The 23,896-nt window shown below is 32.4% G+C and overlaps 1 protein-coding gene and 1 non-coding gene across 3 annotated transcripts; one reads left to right on the top strand and one right to left on the bottom strand.

The window, feature by feature from the left end:
• Positions 1-3,672: 3,672 nt before the first annotated feature.
• On the top strand, positions 3,673-6,093 carry LOC115702231 (uncharacterized). Of its 2 annotated transcripts, XR_004008825.2 has the most exons (5): positions 3,673-3,818; positions 4,056-4,274; positions 4,354-4,590; positions 4,680-4,752; positions 4,983-6,093. It is a non-coding gene; the product is annotated as an uncharacterized LOC115702231 (transcript). The 2 variants fall into 2 exon arrangements; XR_009683310.1 differs by having other exon boundaries at positions 4,056-4,590.
• Positions 6,094-20,838: 14,745 nt separating this feature from the next.
• LOC115702258 (UDP-glycosyltransferase 91C1) lies at positions 20,839-22,933 on the bottom strand. The gene is given in 3 exon segments (XM_061105122.1): positions 20,839-22,071; positions 22,074-22,631; positions 22,778-22,933. Coding segments are annotated over 3 exon segments (1,635 nt in total). The 5' UTR covers positions 22,896-22,933; the 3' UTR covers positions 20,839-21,112.
• Between the last annotated feature and the right edge of the window lie 963 nt (positions 22,934-23,896).

Raw genomic sequence — 23,896 nt, 5'->3', positions numbered from 1 at the left:
ATGTATGATTCAGTGTGGGTCATAGTGGACAGATTCACGAATCAGCTCACTTTCTACTAGTGAAAGTTACATATTCCGTGGATCAGTACGTTGCATTATGTGTGAAGGAGATAGTTCGTCTCCATGGAGTCCCTAAATCTATTGTGTCAGACAGGGATCCAAAGTTCACATCAAAATTTTGGGTGAGTCTTCAGAAGGCTATGGGTACCAAGTTAAAGTTTAGCACAACCTTTCACCCTCAAACGGATGGTCAGTGAAAAAGAACAATTCAGATATTGGAAGACTTACTACGAGCCTGTGTCATTGACTTTGAGGGTTCATGGAGTAAGTACTTGCCTTTAATTGGATTCTCGTACAACAATAGCTACCAGAGTACAAAAGGGATGGCTCCCTATGAGATGTTATATGGTAGAAAATATCGTTCTCCTATTCATTGGGAAGAGACGGGAGAAAGGAAGTACTTGGGTCCAGAGTTAGTGTAGAAAACCAATGAGACAATTGATAAGATCAAAGCTTGGATGCTTGCAGCTCAAAGCAGGCAGAAAAGTTATGCTGATCCGAAGCGCAGAGATGTTACATTTCAGGCAGGGGAACATGTTTTCCTGCGGGTTTTACCAATGAAAGGTATTAGGCGCTTCGGGAAGAAGGGTAAGTTAAGCCCTAGGTTCATTGGGCCATTTCAGATACTTGAGAAGGTCGGGCAGGTAGCGTATCGGCTAGCCTTACCACCAGCATTATCGGCTGTTCATGACGTATTTCACATTTCTATGTTAAGGAAATACGTGTCAGACCCGACTCATGTCTTGAGTTATGAAGCCCTTGAACTGCAGCCAGACTTAACCTATGAAGAACAACCTGTGCAGATTATGGATAGAAAGGACAAAGTTCTTCGGAACAAGACTATTGCACTGGTTAAGGTGCTCTGGAGGAACAGTAAGGTGGAAGAAGCCACCTGGGAATTGGAGTCAGATATGAGGACTCAACATCCAGAGCTATTCAGGTTAGATTTCGAGGACGAAATCCTATTAACGGGGGGATAATTGTAATGACCGCTTTAGTAATTTGGTTTAGTAAAGGCAATTAGCACTAACTTTTATTATTTTATTATTATTTGTGAATTAATTTAATTGTAGATCCCAATATTTAGAAATAAATATTAGAGTTATAATTTCTCAATTCCGGAGATTTTATTAGACTCTAGGGGTATGATTTAGTTTATATGTGGAATATAATATTTTTGTAATTTTGTTCGGCGACAACGGAAAATGCGATGGATGGCTAGATTGATCACATGGGTAAGTTTAGAACCTTATTTCTTAGTGGGAAATATTTTAAAAGGAAATAATTATCGGGGTTGAGCGGGGTTATGGAATTTGACCATTTTACCCCTAGCTTTAGAAATACCTAAGTTATAACTTAAAGGGCATTTTTGTCATTTGGGAAAATGGGGAATAGGTGGCTTTTTGGTTAGTTGACACCTAGCCAAACTATATTCAGCAAGGAAAAGGATTTTCCTAATCTTTATTTCATTTTGAGAAAATAGAAAAACATAGAAAACCATCTCAACCATTTCCTCTCTCTCTCTCTTGCTTTCGGCTGGGGAAAATCAAAGGCAAAACCAGATTTTTGCTTTCATTTCTTTGGATTTTCAGCAAGGTTTCAAGGGGGGAACTCAACCTAAGGGCATCCATCTAGCACAAGATTTCCGTTCAGATCGGCCAGCACACTTGAATTCGGAAAACAGGTAAGAACTGTGTATAATGTGTGATATGGATATTCGAATGTATGTATGTGTTAATGTATATACATGCTTATTTGTTGTGATTCATACACTACCAACACTTGTACGGTTGCGGTACAGAGTGTATTGGTAAGGTGTATGATGTGTGGAAGTACATCATGGTGTTACCAGCACTTGTACGGAAAGGTACAAGGTGTCTGTGGTACAACACTTGACGGTACTCAAGGTGCGGTCCATACCCTACCTACACTAGTACGATGGTATACTGGGTGCATGTGGTACATGGTACATGGTCGTATCGTAGTTAGAACGTTCATACTCATCTGTTAAGCCCTGTAAATAGGTGTATGAGCGCCTATTTACAGGTCGAAAATTATATGATATGTTATATGCATTTCTTACTGAGTCTGTCGACTCACAGTTCTGCTTCCATGTGTAGGTAAAGAAAAGGCGAACGCTGAACAGGAGTGAACCTGAGCTCGGGTGGGATTGTACATGTCAAAGCAGCGCGACCTGGAGTGTTCGGTCTCGGGACATCTGGGGATTGTATTTTGATAGTCGTTGTGCGACCTGTAATAAATGTATATTTTGAAAAGTTAATTTTACAAAGTTTAAAAACGGGATCCCGGCACTTGTAAATATTTTATTATATTACAAAGTTTAATATTTAATGCAAAAGTTTTAATTTGACACGTTTTTCGAGAAAATTCTTTGATTAGCAAAGATTGCACTATATTCGAAAAAGCACTGTAACGTGCCTTAGCATTAAGGCGTTACAGTTATGAAATGATTATTCACTCTATGAAGGGTAAGATTGATGCATGAATTAAGAAATGTAAGGAGCACAATAAGGATGAAGGTTATTATAGGTTGTTGAGATTCCCATATGCTCTCTAAATATGGTTTTTCAAGTGTTCTCCTTATTTTGGTATAAGCTTACGTACTTTGTATTCAAATATTGGGATTAGGAGTTGTACATAAATTTTCGTAAACCGCCCAAACAGAATAATTCGCCCATATCAAATCGAAAAACCCAACGAAAAATATAAACAGAAAAAATCCGATAATATTATAAACTGCCCAATCTATTAATTGGGCGGGTTGAAAATAGGTCCAACCCACCCAATTAAACCAAAATAACCTGCCCAACCCAACTAGTGATTTTCTATTTTTTTTTTTCACATTTCACTTCTGTTATATAATATATTCTATCTTTGCTATTATTGTAGCTTGTAGTACTAATTGCATTTATCTTTACATTTATATAATTTATTTTGGCACATATATGTATAGGTATAATAAACTATAAAACTTAGGCTTTCATTATATTTGTTACAAGTATATATGATTATTTATATATATACATATACAGAACACATACATAACACTTCTTAATGGGTATTACCTATGAATGGTTACTAAAAAAATTTAACTAAAAATTAATTTTAAAAATATCAGACTATCGAATTTTGATCTAATAACGAATAATGAAATCACAAATTTAAATTTCTATGCTTAATTTAACTACTTAATTAAAAAAGTATCAAAAAATATCTCTTTTTACACTATATCAAAAATATGTTCATACAAAAATATTTAAGTCAAACTCAACTTTTTCTTTTCTTATTTTTCTTGCTATTTTTTTTTTAATTTTTTTTTTACCGATGGAACAATCTCAGCCCATATTATATAAAAATGAGAAATATTTTTAATTAGATAGAAAAATTAAGCATAAAAACTCAAATTTTTTTAATTTTACCCATATGGAATACCCATTAAGAGTGCACCCATATGGAATACCCACTCATACATATCTTTATATATTTTTAATATCTAACGACAATTCTTGGTTTAACGATAGTATTTTTATTTTTCTGATACATTTAACAGAGAGTTTAACATCCGTTACTTAATTTTATACTAATAAATAATTGTTATTCTTCTTCCTCGTTATTGCGATTGACCTTTATTCGATCTTCTCTCTCAAACCCAAACCTACATCGATTGACCCGTAGACATTCTTCACCCCTTTGATTTCAATTGCATTGAAGAAGGAACGATTGAAGCTGATTTAATCGTAAGTTTGCACACATTAAAAATAATTGATTTTATTAAACAAAAAACTCCAATTCAAGTTTCGTTTCAATTCGAAAGAAAGAGAAATTGAAAAGCAGGGATCTCACTTACATTCTCCATCTGTGATAACGCTACCACAAGGCTCAAAGTTAAAATTCATTTTCTTTTTCGATTCATCATATTCTTTTTCTGCAATTTTTTTTTCTTTCGTATAATATATCTAATTTTGGAATTGTAGACTTCTCCAATGGTGGTGGTGATAGGATTCATTGAGATTTAGTTCTACGAAGGATGGAGAAGCAGGCGAGAGAGTATTATTGGAGATTCTAAGATTAGCGATGCATTGTTCCAAAGGACATCGTACAATTTGATATGGCCATTTTCTCTTCTACAGAGTTGGAGGAGCTCTATCGCCTTATCAATTCGAATGTTAAGCATTTTTAGCACCTATAATGCGGTAAACTAGCCTTTTCGTATCTCCGTACATTTATTGTTGATACGATTCGATTGTGACTCGCTATTATAATTGGCTATAGAAAAAAAATAATTCAAAATCAGCTGCTCATAATATAACTGAAGACTGCCTTCAAGAAGAAAATGCAAAAAGGTAATTTGTTAGCTATATAAATTTGAGAGGATAATGGGTTTATGAAAGATCCCCTTTTTTATTATGATCAATTGTAATTGTTCTAAGTTTAATGTTTGGGTAACTGATCTCAAAGCACATTAAGCGAAGACTTGTACAAGCTATTGTCGAAAAGGAGCCCTATGAGGTAATTTATATGCCTTTGTCTTTGTAATTGGACCCTTTGTTTTGGTATTCAAAGAATGGTTCATTATTTTTTATTTGAATGTTTCACAGGGAATAGTTTTGTATTTAGAAAAAGTGACCCACAAAGTTTATTTCAACATAGAGATCGAGGAAAAGCCCATTGGTATGAGTGATTTGAATATTGGTTGACAATTTGCACATAATCATATTTGATTTGTTATTGCTTATGATTCTGAGCAAATTGATATTTGATAGAATGAGATTATTAAGTTTGAAAATGAGTAAAATAACCTTTACATCTGGTTTCTTGTTCATTGAGAAGAACAAATTTTTGGATATTGCTTCCCTTTTTATGAATTAGTAAAATCAACACTTGTTTTAATGTTTGATCAGGTTGCATAATTATGGGTATCTTTGGAGAAGCAGTTCCTAAAACCATTGGTAGGCTTTTCTTTTTTTTGAAGGGACCATTGGTGGGCTTCTAAATACAATTTAAGTAGTATCTTTCTTAACATTGTTGTGATCAAATTGTTCTTCGTTCTGTACATAGTCACTAATTCTATACTATTGGTTTTTCTTATTGTTCTTCTTATTATGATAGAATTGATCATTGAATATCTTTTCTCACATAAATTTGATTGAACGAAAATACTTATCTTTCATTGTACGCATTTAATCTTGATTCATACTGCTCTCAAACTATTCAATTTTTTTTAAATTAAATTACATGTATATGTTTATCCAATTGAGATATATTCTTTTAAAATTGAAACGAAATAGGGACCCTTCTGTCTGGTTGGTTCTCCTATTCACTGTTTTAGGGGTGAGTGGTTGTTTTACCAATCACGCTTTCTCTGAAACTATTGTAGTTAATGGAGCATGATCGGGATCTTTTTGGCTTCAAGCAGATAAATTTAAATTACCTTTCTCGTTATTATGTTCATAAAAGCTAGACAATATATATAGTTGGTCTTCACCCATTATTATTAATGGTGTTGCCACTTTGAATAGATGTGAGTAAGGAATTAGAAAAGTAATCCTTCAAATCATTGTATTAATTGATCGATTCTTGTAACTTTTGATCTTTTTCTGTTTAAAATCTTGCATGGAATGATACAATCTACAAAGCAGAGCTTGAATGGTCTTCTTGGAGCACCAGGTTAGAATTAGCCTTTACGACTCCAAGTAGCAATACTAATCAAATTTGTTTGTTTACTTTGCCAAATTCATTGTTATGGAATTATTCATCAAATGAAACGATTTACTATTTGCCAATCTACATGTCTGCTTGATATCAATCAATGTAAAGATTCAAATCTAAGAGCACTAAAACTAGCAAACAGAAAATAAAAAAATACATTTGCAATGCTGGGTTTGGTCCATTATGTAAAGAATCCTAATAAATTGAGCATGGTTTGCTTTTTAAATAGGCAGGTGACTTCAACAAGACAGAAGCATTGTTTTCTTCAATTTTTAAATGTAGTTTATTAATTAGAATGATATCTTGGCATCTTGGCACTTGTCATTTATTAGGAGACAAAGTGGAATGATAATGTTTCTTCTCTTGTGGATAGAAGTATGAACTTTTAGTGTCATAAATCAAAATTGTTACGAATTTACCTTACATAAACAATTGATGACATAAAGATTTTCTAATGAGCTAAAATGATAATTGTGATTGATCATTTGTCTAGTACTTGTTATATTCTTTTTTGTTTTTAGAACAATTACAAAAAGGGGTATTTTTGTCGTTTTATAAGTGACATATAAAGATTTTGCGTCGGTCTACAAAACCGACGTATAATCCGTAGACGTAAATAGTATTTTATTTGCGTCGTTTTTAAAAAGACGCAAAATATAATTTTCGTTATTTGAAAACTGACGCAAAATATAAAATGTTCTTTATAACATTTTGCTTCGGTTTGGAAGTGACGTCAAAAATTTTGTGCCATTTCAAAACTGTCACAAAAAACTTATACCGTCGGTTATAAAATGAAGCATAGGTGTAGATAAGGACAAATTGTATATTTTCATGCAATTTTCCCTACCTACATTTTCAGATTTCAAAGTCATTTTATATAACATTAAAACTATATATATGATCGATCAATAACTATAAAATTAACTATAACTAAATACATAATACAAAAAATGTTAAAATAATAATTAGAAAACTTATATAAAATTTTTATAACTTGTAATCAATTATATGATCAATAATGATGAAACTAACTATTAACTAATTATATAATACTAAAATTGTTAATAGAAACAATCATAGAACTTATATTCCATGTATCATAAAAACTAACTATAAACTAATTACATAATGTAAAAAAGTTAATAACAATAATCATAAAACTTATATCCATATTTGTATCATAACAAAAAGTGGTAACCTTGTACTCAATCAATAACCAAAGACTTCACAAATTCAGCCTACTCATCTCACTGTATTGATCTCTTTGTTATTGTAGGGAGCGTATGACTTAAACTGTAAAACAAAAAATAAAAAATATTAATCATTACATTAAAAATATAATTAAAATAAAACTAATTAAAGAAAAATTATTCATGTTTACATGATTATTTTTTTTAAAAAAAAAAAAACTTGTAAGATTAACTACCATGAAATTTTGGACAATCTTCATAATATATAATAACCATATTATATTTCAAGGTGAACATTATTCAAAATCAATTAATCATTTCAAAAAGGTACCATGTACCTTTATATTATATACTCATCAGCTAAATGAGAGGCTTAGTAAAATTTTCCAATTCTCTTTCTCGTACGACAATGCACAATATATAAAATTCAACTTGTTCATATATAATACAAATTTCAACAAACATTGTATATTAATTATACAAACAAAAACTTTATTCACATCCCTAGTAGCTACCAAAGTTTAACTAGTTGTAATAAACGGCTAAATCTTGAAATTTGTTTTTTTTTATATATTTTGGCTAAAATAAAACCACTTAAAATTAATTATATTTCATATGAATGAAAGGGATCATTATGGAGTTAGAAAATTACTCCCTAAGAATCAACCCTAAACCAACCACTGTAAAGAGATCGAGTATAGGTTCATAAGCATTAATGAGATAATAACTTACCTAAGAAAACGAGCTATATATAGCTACAGAAAGGAAAAAAAATATTAAAACAATTCAAAATTAGTAAAATCAATTTCCAAATCAAAACTGAATACTAGAGTTTGGAATTGGAGGAATACCCAAATTACTGAAATAAAAGCAAATACAGAATTCTTGTTTATGATTTTACAAGCAAATCAAAAGTACCCTGCCAATTAAATCACCATTAATTTGCAATATACTAAACTCAAAACCCAATCAAAAAAAAACTTCAAGTAATAGTTTAAAATCAAATGAAATAGCAACATAAGCAATCTTCAACAAATAATAAATTGAAGAATAAATTTGTATCTAAGTTTTCATGGAAAAGAAATATGGTAAACTTAGGATTTAGCAAGCCAAAGAAAGCAGAGTTTCTCATCATTAGTTAGCTCACAAGTCCATTCTCACTGAGATAAAACATCAAACACATTGACTACATGAATTTCTCATCTCAGCCCAACTTAACACCAAACTTTTCGTAGTAATTTTTATAATGCTTTCCTGCATAAATATTACATTTCCTCAATTTAGGAACAAGCATTAATGACCAATTAGTGATTCCATAATTTTTTACTTTGTAGCTAAAAAAAAAACTTTACATGTATATAACTACAGAAATATATGCAGAGCCACACAACAAATTAATCTTAAGGCAAATCGTAAAATAATTAGTACATAGAAGAGAGATCGAATGGCAAAAAAACCCTATTGAAAGTTGAAATTTTGGGGAAAAGGGGTTGTAGAACAGGATATCAAATGGCAAAAAAGAGAGGTCTTGATGAGAGAGAGGTCGAACCTGCTATATTGCCGACTTCGAAGAGAAGATGAAATGTGTGGAGCTGACTGTCGAGGATGAAGAAACCTAGAAGAGAGATCGATTGCGGGTGAGAGGCACACAGAGAGAGGGAATCGTGGGTGAGAGGAGAACGACGGGGTAGATGAGGACCACTCGTCATCCATTAACGGAGGAGGAGGACTGGGTTAAAATCACCAGAGCTATTTGATTTGGAGAAGAGAATGAGTAGTGTGTGTGGCTGATTTCACGAGGGTTTGTAGGAAATATAGGTCCATTAGCCTTTGGTTTATAAAATTCAAAACTAGTATTGTGAGATTTTAAAAATGACGAAAAAAGTTAAAATCGACCTTTATAAACCGACGTTGAACATTAATAAACTTTTTATCTTTTTTTCCTCAGTTATGTTATTAGCGTCTATTTACCGCAATCACAAATAACCTTTTTTTAGCGTCAGTTCTAAACACTCACATAAATACATGGTTTATTATTCACGTCGGTCAACGAAATGAATAGTGGTGTTGACCGACGTGAATAGTATAATTTGTAGTAGTATCATTTTATTCATTGGAACAATTAAAAGGCCAACACATCATCTATTCTTTTATGTGTTAATTTTAGATTTTTCTTTTAAAGGTTAGACGCAATGCTAAGTACTGAATGACATTCACATATGTTATTTGCCAATTTCAATAAGATCATATGCAGAAAGAGTTGATGTGTAGACATTTTTAGCATGAGATGAGATATAACTAGATTCACTTTATCAGAGAGGAGGAAAGTATATACCACATGACTTATATGAGAGCCTAAAACATTGATGTGGTTGTTCTATTAGAGTATGATGTAGCTGATTCTATTGGACTATTCTTCATTTATTAATTGTTTACTATTGCAGCTCATTATAATTTATATGTGGCCTTTCACAATACTTACATCAAATGAAAGAGTTGTTGATATTCTATAAAGTAGGCTAAGAGTGTCAAAGTAAATATTTAGGCTTTTATGTATGACTTTGAATATTGAATGTTGTTATTGGCAACTCTGTAAAAAAATATTGTAAATCATTTTTATTTATTGTATTTATTAACTACTAACATTTATGTGACTTATATGAGAGCCTAAAATATTGATGTGGTTGTTCTATTAGAGTATGATGTAGCTGATTCTATTGGACTATTCTTGATTTATTAATTGTTTACTATTGCAGCTCATTATAATTTATATGTGGCCTTTCACAATACTTACATCAAATGAAAGACTTGTTGATATTCTATAAAGTAGGCTAAGAGTGTCAAAGTAAATATTTAGGCTTTTATGTATGACTTTGAATATTGAATGTTGTTATTGGCAACTCTGTAAAAAAATTGGATTAGTATATAGCAATCATTTTTATTTATTGTATTTATTAACTACTAACATTTATGTGAAAAAATGTTACATTAAATTTATAATTTTTTTCATTGTATATTTACATTTAAATGTAGAGTTTATTTTTTTTTTCTTTTACTTTAATTTTGTTCTTGAATTTTCTCATGGTTCGTTTGGTATGCTGTATTGCACCGTATTGTATTATATAGCATTATATTAAATTGTATTTTATGCAATATTTTTATGTAAAACTATCTGTGGTATTAATTGTTATGGATACTTAAATATATAATATTTTAGTATAAATTAAAATTTAACATAGTATTATATAAAAATATGATATATAATCTAATTCAATATAATACAATATAACATGACTTAATACGACGTTCCAAACGAGCCCTAAATGTTCAATTTAAAAGGATGTAAAGTCGTCGAATAGTGAGACAAGATGCACACTAAGATTGGGGAGAAGCATTCGTGCATTTGCACGTAACTTCACCCTAGTATATATATATGTGATATGTATGCATAAAAATGATAAGTGATACAATTTATGAGTTTCTTTTTACTAATGATTATAGTCAAACACTTTTTTATTTTTTAGAAATTCTTTTTTTTTTTTTGAAAAAAAAATACTTTTTTTCGTCGAGTTAACCCTACCATACCGACCAACTTTGTTGGTCGGTTTAATTTTTTTTCTTTATTTGGGCAGATTGTACTTAGAATTTTGTAATCCAGTCTTTACATTGGATTAAAAATATGTAATATAAACCGGCCAAACTGACCGATGTACATTCCTAATTGTAATTCTTAAAATTTCCAATCGGATTAAAATGCCAAAGCTAAATGTTAAATATTTGAAGTTGCAAAGTATGAATTATATTATATTTAATCGTCCCATTGAAGTAGGTATGTATCTATATTTTTTTTTTTCATTTAATAGTTGTTTTACTGTTCTTGTTATTATTTTTTGTTGTTATGTTTCTTTGTTATATTATGATTGCTAAGTTTTTTTAATTATTTTTTATTATTGTTACAGTCGCAACTAAAGAATATCAATCCAACTTCTAAGGAGAAAGACTGTTGAATTTGTCTGATTATTTCTTGGATGAGACCATTTATTCCTTCAACAAAGGGAAAGACAAAAGATAAGGGAAAGGCAATTTTGAGCCTATTGCAAATTAATGTTTCTACAAATCCTAGAGTTATTAGTCCATCTTCTTCAAAGGCTCATGATAGGAGTGATAATTTGTGTTCGCTCGTATTCGTGTCGTTCAAAACTCATGTATAATAGTTATATGCTCGATCCGAACACGATCCGTTTATAAATGGGTTGACATGACATGACCCGTATAACCCGTTTATAAGCATATTTTGTTTAAACACGTCAACTAATAACACGTTTATGATCCATTTATGACCTTTTAAAGTACTAAAATAACTTTTGATAGGTCATTAACATGTCAGTTTTGTGTTAGTCGTGTCAATCTGAATATGATCCGTTTATTAAACGGGTTAGACGAGTCTCACGAACACGATCCAAACCCATTTAAGACAAATTCAAGCCTGCTAACTCTCGCACAGGTTTCGAATCGTGTTATCGTGTCTGACCCGTTTTACCGACCTAAATTATGAATATGTCTCTTATCTTAAATATGAAGATTTATGAAAAGGTATTTTGTTGGTTCTTAGTCAGCAATATTTTCTTATTTTTGTTGTAGCTGAGTTGAATAGAACAATTGATATTCTTATGGAGGTATGTATGTTGGATTAAAAATCTTTTGTGGGCACATATGTATAATGTATATGCTATTATAAAGTGTGATACAAAATTAAGTGACCAATTATGTTATGGGTATCAAAAGGGTATTAAAGTGTCATGGAATTTATGTGTAGATACCATAAGTTAATTTATAATTTGTTGAGGGGCCAAATTATAAATACCCAAGAGTTATTCTAAGATGACTCTATAAATAGGTAGTGGTCCCCAAGAAACACTAGGGTTCTGTATTCTCTCCTTCCCCATCAGAGAAAATACTCTAGAAAATAGTGTATTCTTGGAAGATCAAAACCTTCTCTGTAATCTCCAACAATGGCTTCAGGTTAGTGCTTCCGCTCATATTTTATCATCTTCTTTAATTTAGCAAAGGATAATTTATGATTTAGGGTTTTCTATATTAAAGCACTTTTAGGAATATGTTTGGATCTGTGATTTATATATTTCATAAGTGTTTTATAAATACTAACAAGTGGTACCAGAGCCTCCTTTGTTGAATTAATTGAAGATCTGATGATTTGGTTTATGAAATTTGGGGATTTTAAAAATTAAGGTTTTGATTTTCTTTGAATTGTACTGCTGCCGTAATATTTTGGGTTTAGTGTATGTGTATCAATTATTTTTTTTGGTTGCTGGTAATGCCCGATTATATATATATATATGCATATGCGTGTTATTGATATATATATGCCCGATTATATGTATAAGAGCAATTGTTCTCTTTTTTGTTGGGGAGCGTGTTGTCTATGACTTCGGCTTCTGTATTGGCTTCAGTTTTGCTTTGCAAAGTTGATTATTAGGTTTTGTTTTATCTTCTTTCACTGTTTTTTGAAAAGCCCAATCCAGAAAATTTTTGTTTTATCTAAATGATATATTCGGCTTTAGTAATTTAGTTTTATCTGTTTATTAATATATTATGCGATCCTATCGATATATGGGTTCATGTGCGTGAGTGTCTCTCATAGTATATATATGATTAATTTATTGATGTCAGCGTAAACAATTTCATATATTACAATTTAGTTTATTTTATGACTTGCTGTATATATATATATCTTATTAAAGTTTTATACATAATTATAAATAATATGCTTCAGTACTATGTTATATATATATAGTACAGTATAGTTTGGTAATTATATATTTTGGTGCAAACAATTTAATTCAAATTTTGGTGTTGGTTTAGGACTAATATTTTGAATAAATTAATTAAAACAATACGTCGCCAAAGTGACCTCTTTTGTGTAGATTAATTTATTTAAATATTAGGTTGGTTGTGTGTTTGTAATTGATGCTTATATTGACTAGCCCAAAGGTAAGTGAATATTTTGCTAGATTTCAAACATACCTGTGGCGATAAATGTGTGACAATTATAAGGTATTTTGTGTGAGCAATACGTTAGTCCAAAGATTAATCTATTGTTTGACACAGTTTTATTGTCAATATTTGATTGCTACACCAAGAGTACCGCTTACAGTTAATATTACTGTCCAAAGACTTGATATTAATGTGTGTTTGGTATCTTGAGATGGGATTAACCAAATTTTGAATTTATTGTTTAATTATGCATATTAATGTGAGCTTGTTTTATTTGTTCTATATTCAGCTAGTTCATCTTCTGCTGCTTCAATATCTGCTAACATTAATTCTATTCCTATGCTTAATGGGACCAATTTCAAGGATTGGAAAAGGAACCTACTTATAGTTCTGGGATGTATGGATTTGGACCATGCACTAAGGAATGAACAACCTGCACCTCTCACTAAGGAAAGTTCCCATGATGATAAAAGGGAATTTGAGAGGTGGGATCGTTCAAATCGCATGAGTCTAATGATTATGAAACACAACATTCCAGAAGCCTTTTGGGGCACAGAATCCGAAGGGGTTACTATGGCTAAGAATTTCCTTGAACAAATTGAGGAACGTGTTCTTTAATGAACATGAAGTATAAGGGTCAAGGAAATGTAAGGGAGTACATTATGGAAATGCATCATATTGTCTCAAGATTAAGGACACTTAAGATTGAGCTTTCAGATGATGTACTTGTACTCATGGTTTTGTTAACGCTTCCTCCACAGTTTAACCAATTTAAAATTAGTTACAACTGTCAAAAGAAGAAATGGACTCTCAACGAGCTTATTTCTCATTGTGTGCAAGAGGAAGAAAGGTTAAAAAAGGACAAAACCGAAAGTGCTCATTTGGCCACTACTCCTAAGGATAAGGGCAAGAAAAGGAAATTTGAGAATGAAGCTGCTAAGAGTCCAGTTCAAAAGAAACAACAACAGGATTCTAAGGGTTGTTTCTTTTGTGACCAACCTGGACATGTGAAGAAAGATTGTGCCAAATATCACGCATGGCGTGTAAAGAAAGGTATTAATCTTGCTTTGGTCTGTTCTGAGGTTAATTTAGTTTCAGTACCTAGAAACACTTGGTGGATAGATTCTGGTGCTACTACTCACATAAGTGTTTCTATGCAGGGTTGCCTGAGCTACCGAAAGCCAAGTGATGGTGAAAGATACATCTTTGTGGGCGATGGTCAATCGGTGGAAGTGGAAGCAATTGGGCATTTCAGATTGTTATTAGGAACTGGTTCTTATTTGGATTTGAAAGACACTTTTGTTGTGCCGTCTTTTAGGCGGAATTTAGTTTCTGTTTCTTTGTTGGACAAATTTGGATATTGTTGTTCATTTGGAAACAATCAGTTTACTTTGTCTTTAAATTCAAATATTATTGGAACTGGTTATTTGAATACTTATGACAATCTTTATTTGTTAGAAACAATTGCATCCTATAATGAAACCTTGCATGTGGAATCACGAGGTACTAAACGCAAATTAAATAAAGAAAATTCAGCATCATTATGGCATAAACGCTTAGGTCATATCTCAAGAGGTAGAATTGAGCGTCTTGTGTCTGATGACATTTTAGAGTCTCTTGACTTCACAGATTTCAATGTCTGTGTAGATTGTATCAAGGGAAAACAGACCAAAACTAAGAGATTAGGTGCCAATAGAGCTTCAGAAGTCTTAGAATTGATTCACACAGATATTTGTGGGCCATTCCCTACGGCATCTTGGAATGGTCAACAATATTTTATATCATTCATAGACGATTACTCACGTTATGGGTACCTATATCTCATTCATGAAAAATCTCAGTCTGTGGACGTGTTCAAAGCTTACAAAGCTGAAGTTGAGAATCAACTCAACAAAAGGATTAAGAACGTCAAATCTGATCGTGGTGGTGAGTACTACGGTAGATATGATGGCTCAGGTGAACAACGTCCAGGACCATTTGCTAAATTCCTAGAGGAATGTGGTATTGTCCCACAGTACACCATGCCAGGATCACCTAGCATGAATGGTGTTGCTGAGAGACGAAATAGGACTCTTAAGGATATGGTAAGGAGCATGATCGCTCATTCTACCTTACCTGAGTCCCTCTGGGGAGAAGCATTAAAGACAGCAGCTTACATTCTGAATAGAGTACCAAGTAAAGCAGTTGCAAAAACACCTTATGAGCTTTGGACAGGTCGAAAGCCTAGTCTAAAGCATTTTCACATTTGGGGATGTCCAGCTGAGGCAAGGCCTTACAGGCCACATGAAAATAAATTGGACTCCAAAACAAGCAATTACTTTATTGGTTATTCTGAGCGATCTAGGGGCTATAAGTTTTATGATCCCACTGTCAGAAATATTTTTGAGACGGGAACTGCAACATTTTTTGAGGATGTTGAATTTGGGGGGAGAAATAAGGTTAGAGACATTGTTTTTGAGGAGGAATTGAATTCAAACTCAGTTCCTACTATCATTTTAGACAATGTTCAGGCTTCCACACCTGTCATTGATCAAGAAATGAATCCGGAACCTCAACAAGACAATGTTGAACAACTCCCAAATCAAAATGAGGCTATTGTTCCAGAAGAACAAATTCAACACCCTCAAGAACAAGAGCCATTAAGGAGGTCCACAAGAGAGAGAAGAAATGCTATTTCAGATGACTATTTTGTATTTCTTCAAGAACATGAGGATGAAATTGGAATGATGGAAGATGATCCAATCAACTTGCATCAGGCCATGAAAAGTTCTAACTCTCAAAAGTGGATTGATGCCATGGATGAAGAGAATAAGTCTATGCAAGACAATAAAGTTTGGGAAGTTGTCCCATTACCAGAAGGTGTAAAACCAATTGGTTGTAAGTGGATACTTAAAACCAAGAAGGATGAATATGGTAATGTGGTGAGATTTAAGGCACGTCTTGTAGCAAAAGGCTATACTCAGAAACAAGGCATTGATTATACAGAGACTTTCTCTCCGGTTTCATCGAAAGACTCTTTTAGGATAATATTGGCACTTGTTGCTCATTTTGACCTTGAGTTACATCAGATGGATGTTAAAACAGCGTTTCTCAATGGCGACATTGATGAGACAATTTATATGGAGCAACCAGAAAACTTTGTGGTTGGTGACCCAAAGAATATGGTTTGCAAATTAAAGAAATCTATCTATGGACTCAAGCAAGCTTCTCGTCAATGGTATCACAAGTTTCATCAAGTAATTATCTCATTTGGTTTTGAGATGAATATTATTGATGATTGTGTATATCACAAGTTCAGTGGGAGTAAATACATATTTCTGGTTCTATATGTCGATGACATATTGCTTGCCACTAATGATATAGGCTTATTGCACGAAACCAAGAGATTTTTATCTAAGCAATTTGAGATGAAAGATCTTGGTGACGCCTCTTTTGTATTAGGAATTCAAATACGTCGAGATCGTTCTCGGGGTATTCTTGGATTATCACAAAAGAGCTATATCGATAAAGTACTCAAAAGATTTGGCATGCAAGATTGTAGACCAGGTGATACCCCTGTTGCTAAAGGAGACAAATTCAGTCTTAGACAATGCCCTAAAAGCAGCCTTGAAATTCAGGAAATGAAAAAGATTCCCTATGCATCAGTTGTAGGGAGTCTAATGTATCTTCAGGTATGTACGCGTCCAGATATTGCGTACATTGTTGGGATGTTAGGCAGATATTTAAGCAACCCTGGTATGGACCATTGGATAGCAGCCAAAAGGGTTATGAGGTATCTTTAGAGAACAAAAGATTACATGCTCACATACAGAAATCGATCATTTGGAGGTCGTAGGGTATTCTCGATTCGATTTCGCCGGATGCCAAGATAGCAAGGTCTACATCGTGCTACATTTTCTTGTTAGCTGGAGGAGCTATATCCTGGAAAAGTGTCAAACAGACACTTGTAGCTTCTTCCACTATGGCAGCTGAATTCGTAGCGTGTTATGAGGCATCAAATCAGGGAATATGGCTGAGAAACTTTGTCACTAGGCTGCGTATTTTGGAGAATGTTGAAAGACCACTTAAGATATTCTGTGACAATAAATCAGCAGTGCTGTATTCCAATAACAATAGGAGCTCATCCAAGTCAAAGCATATTGACATAAAGTTCCTAGTTGTGAAAGAAAGAGTGCAGAGTGGACAGATTTCCATAGAGCATATTGGGACAAACTCCATGATAGCGGATCCGCTCACAAAAGGATTACCACCCAAGGTCTTTCATGAGCACACTGCTCATATGGGTGTAGTATTACTTGAGGATATCATGATTTAGTGGGAGTTTGTATTTTCTTTGCTTTATGTTTGTTTAAGACATTTATGTATTTGGTTATTTTCTGATCAGAAATAAAGTTTTCAGTTTATTCACTCTGTTTTGTTATGTTTAAGTTTGACCTCACTTTGGTTTAAGGAGGACCAGTTGGAAATAGGCATGTTCGGTTCACATTGCATGTAATTTCCATGCTACACATCCATGATTGATCTATGTCATTTGGCTATATTTGTATATGTGACCATTGATGGGTTTAGTCATGATTGATATGACGAAAATCGCTTTGATCCTATATGGGTATAGTTGATGGACGAGATTGTTGTAAATACCTTTACATAATAGCAAATTTTGAGCTCATAAGGTTATACATTTATCAGGTAACATATGTTGCCCAAGTGGGAGATTGTTGGATTAAAAATCTTTTGTGGGCACATATGTATAATGTATATGCTATTATAAAGTGTGATACAAAATTAAGTGACCAATTATGTTATGGGTATCAAAAGGGTATTAAAGTGTCATGGAATTTATGTGTAGATACCATAAGTTAATTTATAATTTGTTGAGGGGCCAAATTATAAATACCCAAGAGTTATTCTAAGATGATTTTATAAATAGGTAGTGGTCCCCAAGAAACACTAGGGTTCTGTATTCTCTCCTTCCCCATCAGAGAAAATACTCTAGAAAATAGTGTATTCTTGGAAGATCAAAACCTTCTCTGTAATCTCCAACAATGGCTTCAGGTTAGTGCTTCCGCTCATATTTTATCATCTTCTTTAATTTAGCAAAGGATGATTTATGATTTAGGGTTTTCTATATTAAAGCACTTTTAGGAATATGTTTGGATCTGTGATTTATATATTTCATAAGTGTTTTATAAATACTAACAATGTATTTATATTTTTTTTATGTGTTTAATATTTTAATTTATTTTGATTTGATCTTAATGCAAGTTTTTTTATTTATTTGGCAAAGCTCACAAAGCTCACATATTGGGATGAGTCAACATCAAAACATCTCAAATGATGTGCTACGCACATCAGATAATGATGACGAAACACCTCATGAAGAGGAAGTGAAAGATGATGGGACGATGAAGATGATGCGTCTGAAAAAGATGATGATACATTGAAGGATGATGGGAAAGAAGATGATCAAATAATGAGGATGATGGGGATAATTCAAAAGAAGAATTGAACATAATAAACTTGAGAGCAGACAAAATAATGAACATGTTGAGTCTGCTCATGATGATCTAAAGAAGGATGAGGTGAATGTTGATGTTAGAGATGATGGGAAGAGTGCTGAAAGTGTGAAAGATTCTTCTCCTGCTGATCAAGGTATCAAATATGATTTTAATTTGGAACTGACTAGCATATCTGAATGAAGTTGGTGTTTATGCTTCTTGATCCTTTTTTTCTTATTAGTTTATTTTTTGGTAGATATTTTTATAGTTGTTTCAATGTTTTGTGCCTTAAATAAAATTATATTTTAGTGTAATGTTATTTGTTATCAATATTCAAAAATTATATTTTGACTTTGTTATATGTTTTGTTCACATAAGTACTAGATAAAGTTTCAATATATAAAAAATATCTTGGAACTAAAAATATTTAAAGTATATAATCATAATTATTTTTTATTGCAACGTCACTATAATTATAAATAAAACACCAGATGCTATTATATTCTATTTATTGGTGCCTGATAAACTTTCAAAGTCATATTAAAAATATTTCTAGACTAAAAATATATGACATATATATAATCATAATTATTTTTAATTATGACAATGTTACTATAATTATAAATAATAAACATATTTTTTATTAGTACATTCTATATTTATAATATTTTTTTTTTCCATTTTCAAAAAAGCTACAATAAATTTTTCTAAATCTAATCTAAATTTTATCGCATATATACACGCATCGTATTTCTTTAATTATAATTTCTTTTATTAATTTCATAGTATCTCTTATATTTATATACATATATAATCTCTTATTTCAGATTTTCTCATGTGCCTTATGGTACCATTGTTTTTCTTTATTTCCATACAATCTTTGTTCTTTTTTTTCTCACTTTATATTCTTTCTCATCTTCCAGACAAATTTTATTTCCATTTCTACACCTGAAATTTTTCAAATCCTATAAAAACTTCTCTTAAGCTCCCTCTATTAGAGCTTTTTCTCTTTTTGAGTTTATTATTTTTTCTCTTTAGTATTGGAGAACATTGTCCCACATGGATTAAATGTAAAAGTATTGAGCCATATATAAGAACATGTGCTACTCCACTCATTGCCAATTAGTTTTGAGATGGAACCCCATAATTCTCAACATGATATCAGAGCCATATGAATTTATTTTTTCGTACTTCTCTTTTATCTTCTTTCTTGTTTAATGATTTTTTTTTTTTAATTTTTTTTTTTTTTTTTTTTTTATGGTATGGTTCAATCAGAATTTATTTTTTCGTACTTCTCTTTTATCTTCTTTCTTGTTTAATGATTTTTTTTTTTTTTAGGGGTAAGTTGAAAAATGCCTTTTTTATTCATCAATTAATCAAATTTACCTCTAATTTTATATTTATTTGAAACATACCTCTTTTTATATGTATTGTACCCAAAATACCCTTACATAAGAGAATCACATGGAGAGTATCTTGAAGTGACAGGGGCAAAATTGGTACAATGTTTAAAAAAAGAGGTAAAAATGATAGATTTTAAAAAAGAAGGTAAAAATAAAAGAAAACAATATAAAAAAGGTATAGAGTGTAATTTCCTCTTTTTTTTATGGTATGGTTCAATTTTATGGATATTAATTCAATTTGTTTTATAATTTTGGTTGTCTAATACCAAAAAAGGAAACAAATAAAGAGATTTACCATATTTTCTTAAAAAAAAAAAGAAAATTTTCATATCTAATCCTTTATTCCTTCAACACTATGGTATTATTTCCAATGGATTGTTTATTAAACAAAGAATTTTAATTTTAAGTGGATTTTTTATGGGCATATGCTGATGCAAGATTGAATTTCAGCGATGGAGTCAACTTTGCCGCAAGTGATTTCTAATTTAAATTTTTTAGAGTTTCAACAACTTAAATACCGAATTGAATTGCAAGATTAGATAAAAAAACCTTAAATGAAAAGGGCAGAGGGTGAAAGAGAGAGAAAAGGGATTTATATTTAGAGCTATGATTGATTTATTTCTTGTAATCTTAAGCTAAGTATAGTGTACCATTAATCGGTTAATATAATTTAAAGGTTCCATGAGTGCACTCTATTTTCACCAAATTTTTATCTACTACAACAAACTTTACAATAAATAACTGCCACCAATTAGTATATTGTAAAACTTTCCTAAATGTAAATGATACATAGGGGGATTTCAAAAAAAAAAAAAAAAAAAAATGATACATAGGGAGTAATTTTAATGATTACTGTCATTTTCAATAATGATAATAGTATTTCATGGTTGACTTTAAATCTAAATTTATGTTTATAAGAATTATAATATTGTATTATTATAATAATGACCAATTTATTTTTTTCATAATTATTTGATTATAGCCAAAATTAAATATAATAGCAGTATTTAATTTAGAAAAGAAAAGAGAAAAACAACCTTAATTATACAATTATACATTACTAGAAATCATATTGTTTGCGGAACGAAATCATACCTCCAGCTCCACATATAAAAGTTCAAAAATAAAACGACATATTGCACAAATTATTTTAACAATAACGACCATGCATGCTATGCTAGTGTAATTAAGTAACTCACTAAATCCGAGCTAAGAGTCACCGGGTTGACTCAGTGCTATACCTTACAAGGAACTCAACGAACTCGTTTGAGTACTTATTCTGCACCTCCACATTGCCAAATATTGCCCTCATCTCATGACGTGACTTAACTCTGATGGCCTCTCCTTCCTCCTCCACCATGACTCGCCGAATCGACTCAGCCACAGATTCACTACTGAACGAGCCATTTTTATCATCTCGGGGAATTTCTAACCCGATTCCCATGCCATGAAGCAACCTCGCCATTAACCCCACATCCGAGCTTCCACCGGGAAATAGAATCAACGACAGTCCAAGCCCCAGGCCTTCGATTACCGAACTCCAACCGCAATGAGTCAAGAACCCACCCACGGAAGGGTGAGCCAAGATTCTCAATTGGGGAGCCCAACCCCACCATATCATACCCCGATCCGAGACCCGAGTTTCGAATCCAGATGGAATTATGTCCAAACCCAATTTCCCTTCTACCAATGGACGATTGTTAATTACCCAAACAAACGGCAACTCAGATTTCTCAATCCCAAAAGCTAACTCGTGCATCGATTCTTGACTCAGACTCAACTCGGAACCAAGCGCAATATAAACCACGGACTTGTGTTTTCTGCAATCTAGCCACAGTTTTAGAGCTTCCCATCTATTGTGATCTCCATCTTCACGAGGTTCAAATGGCGGCAACAGCCCAATAGGAAGAACCGGTTTATTGTGAAGAGTCTTGAGAAGACTCAGTGATTCGGGTTCGAACTCAGGGCAAGTTCGGACGAGGAGGATATGGCAGCCCTGAACCACCTCTTTAATCCTTTGAAAATCAGAAACATCGGAATCCATACAATCCCAGTGAGATTCTATCTCATGTAACTTAAAAGCAACCTCGTATGGCATATCCTTCCACCATTTAGGAACCAACGTGTAATCCTCTGGTCGGCTGCGGTAATCGCTAGCCATTTCCGATGGAGGTAACCCAAGGCCATCGAGGTGGCGTTAAATATGGAAAAGAAAACCAACTTGATCCCAAGTCGATTGGCGAGTGGAGGTAGCCAGTAGCAAGCGAAGTCATGGACGATCCAAGTAATGTCGTGGCCGGAGTGTTGTAGAAACTTAGTCAAACTTGGTTGGAGTCCATCGAAGGCTTTCTTGAGGAAAGGGACTTTGTGAATGGGTAAGTCGGCAGTTGACTCAGCTCCATCCGATAAGCCGTCCACGGTGGTTGGCAAAGGCAGGTCAACGAATGTTATGAGATGGGATAGATTTGAGGGAATTAGACTTTTTGGGAGTCTAGTATGGTTTTTTGGGGTGGTGATGAAGGAAACACGGTGACCCTTTTGAACTAAGAACATGGAGACTTGGAAAAATGGGAGTAAATGGCCTTGTGCTAGCCATGGGAATACTGCTATGTGAAGTTGGTTAACATCACTATTTAGTTTCTTCTTCTCCATATATCTTAATTTGATTCGTAGCAGAAAGATGACTCTCTCATATATATATATATATGCAGTACGGACCGTGGGGAAGTTGCCTTCTGAAAAAAAAAAATCAGAAAAAAAATATAAATAAACATAATATTAACTTTGTATAATAGTTAAACTAATTGGAAGAGAACAAGGATCCTAATTCCACTAAAACATTTTTTCTCTTTTAAGTTTACTTTAACTCCCTCTGACATACCAAAAAAAAAATATTCCCTCACTTTAAATCCTAAGCCGCCACTATCCACTGACAATAATAATTTGGACACATTGCAATTTTCAAGTGTCATTGTGACTATATATATTATTAAAGGCATCAAACCAACCCTAAATTTTTTATTATTTTTTCAAAGAAACCAACCCTAAATTTTTTATTATTTTTTCAAAGAAACCAACCCACTAGAGAAAAAAATAATAATAATTTTTAAAAAATATGTTAAACGACGTTGGTGAGCCGACTGTTAGTTGCTTAGTGATAGCAACAATTCTGGACCCAAACAATACTAGGGGTGTTATTCTATATATTAAAGAGATATAAATATATGCAAGAGATTTTTTTATGAAGATATTCAAGAAATTCGCATTGCCTGTATCATATTACGTTTCTTCAACGCAGTGTACAGTACAGTTGTTACGCTACTCACGCTGATCACCACGGCCGTGAGTCATCTCTACAATTATTGTTTTAAAAATATAAAAAATTAATTGCCTTTGGAAATATGGGAGTAAATGGCCTTGTGCTGCTAGGCATGAAAGTATACTGGTAGTACTATAGATCTACTTTCTTCTTCTCCATACATTTTCAATTGTGGGATAAACGCGTGTATTCCACGTTTGCCAATTTTAAATGATACAAAAAATATTCTTATATTTAAAAATTATTGAAAAATATACCCTATAGGGAAGGTCATGGATTCCATATGAGTGGGAGTGGGAGTGGGAGTGGGAGTGGGAGTGGGAGAGTTTAAAAGGAATGTTTGATGAAATGAATTTATGTATCTTTTAATAAATGTTTACTATTAGAGTGAAAATAATACAAGTAAAAGATACCTTAAAGTGTTTTCTTTTTCTTTTTTTTTCTTCTCTCATTACTTTTTTTTTGTAAAATAAAAGAAGTTTTTTTTTTTTTTTTTTTTTTTTGAGAATAAGTTCTGCTATTATAAATTTAAAGAGTCATTTACAATAACAGAAAATATAGGAGGAGGAATCTCTCCTATCCAAACAGAATCAAAATCCATCGCTAAAGCTTGTTTAGCCAAACCGTGTGCAGCTTGGTTTGCATCTCTACGAACATGAGATACACAAACATTAGGAAGTA

The sequence above is a fragment of the Cannabis sativa genome, chromosome 1, assembly GCF_029168945.1.
Source record: "Cannabis sativa cultivar Pink pepper isolate KNU-18-1 chromosome 1, ASM2916894v1, whole genome shotgun sequence".
Classification (NCBI taxonomy): Eukaryota; Viridiplantae; Streptophyta; class Magnoliopsida; order Rosales; family Cannabaceae; genus Cannabis; species Cannabis sativa.
Note: the sequence above shows the minus strand (reverse complement) of the source record. Positions and strands in the feature narration are given on the sequence as shown.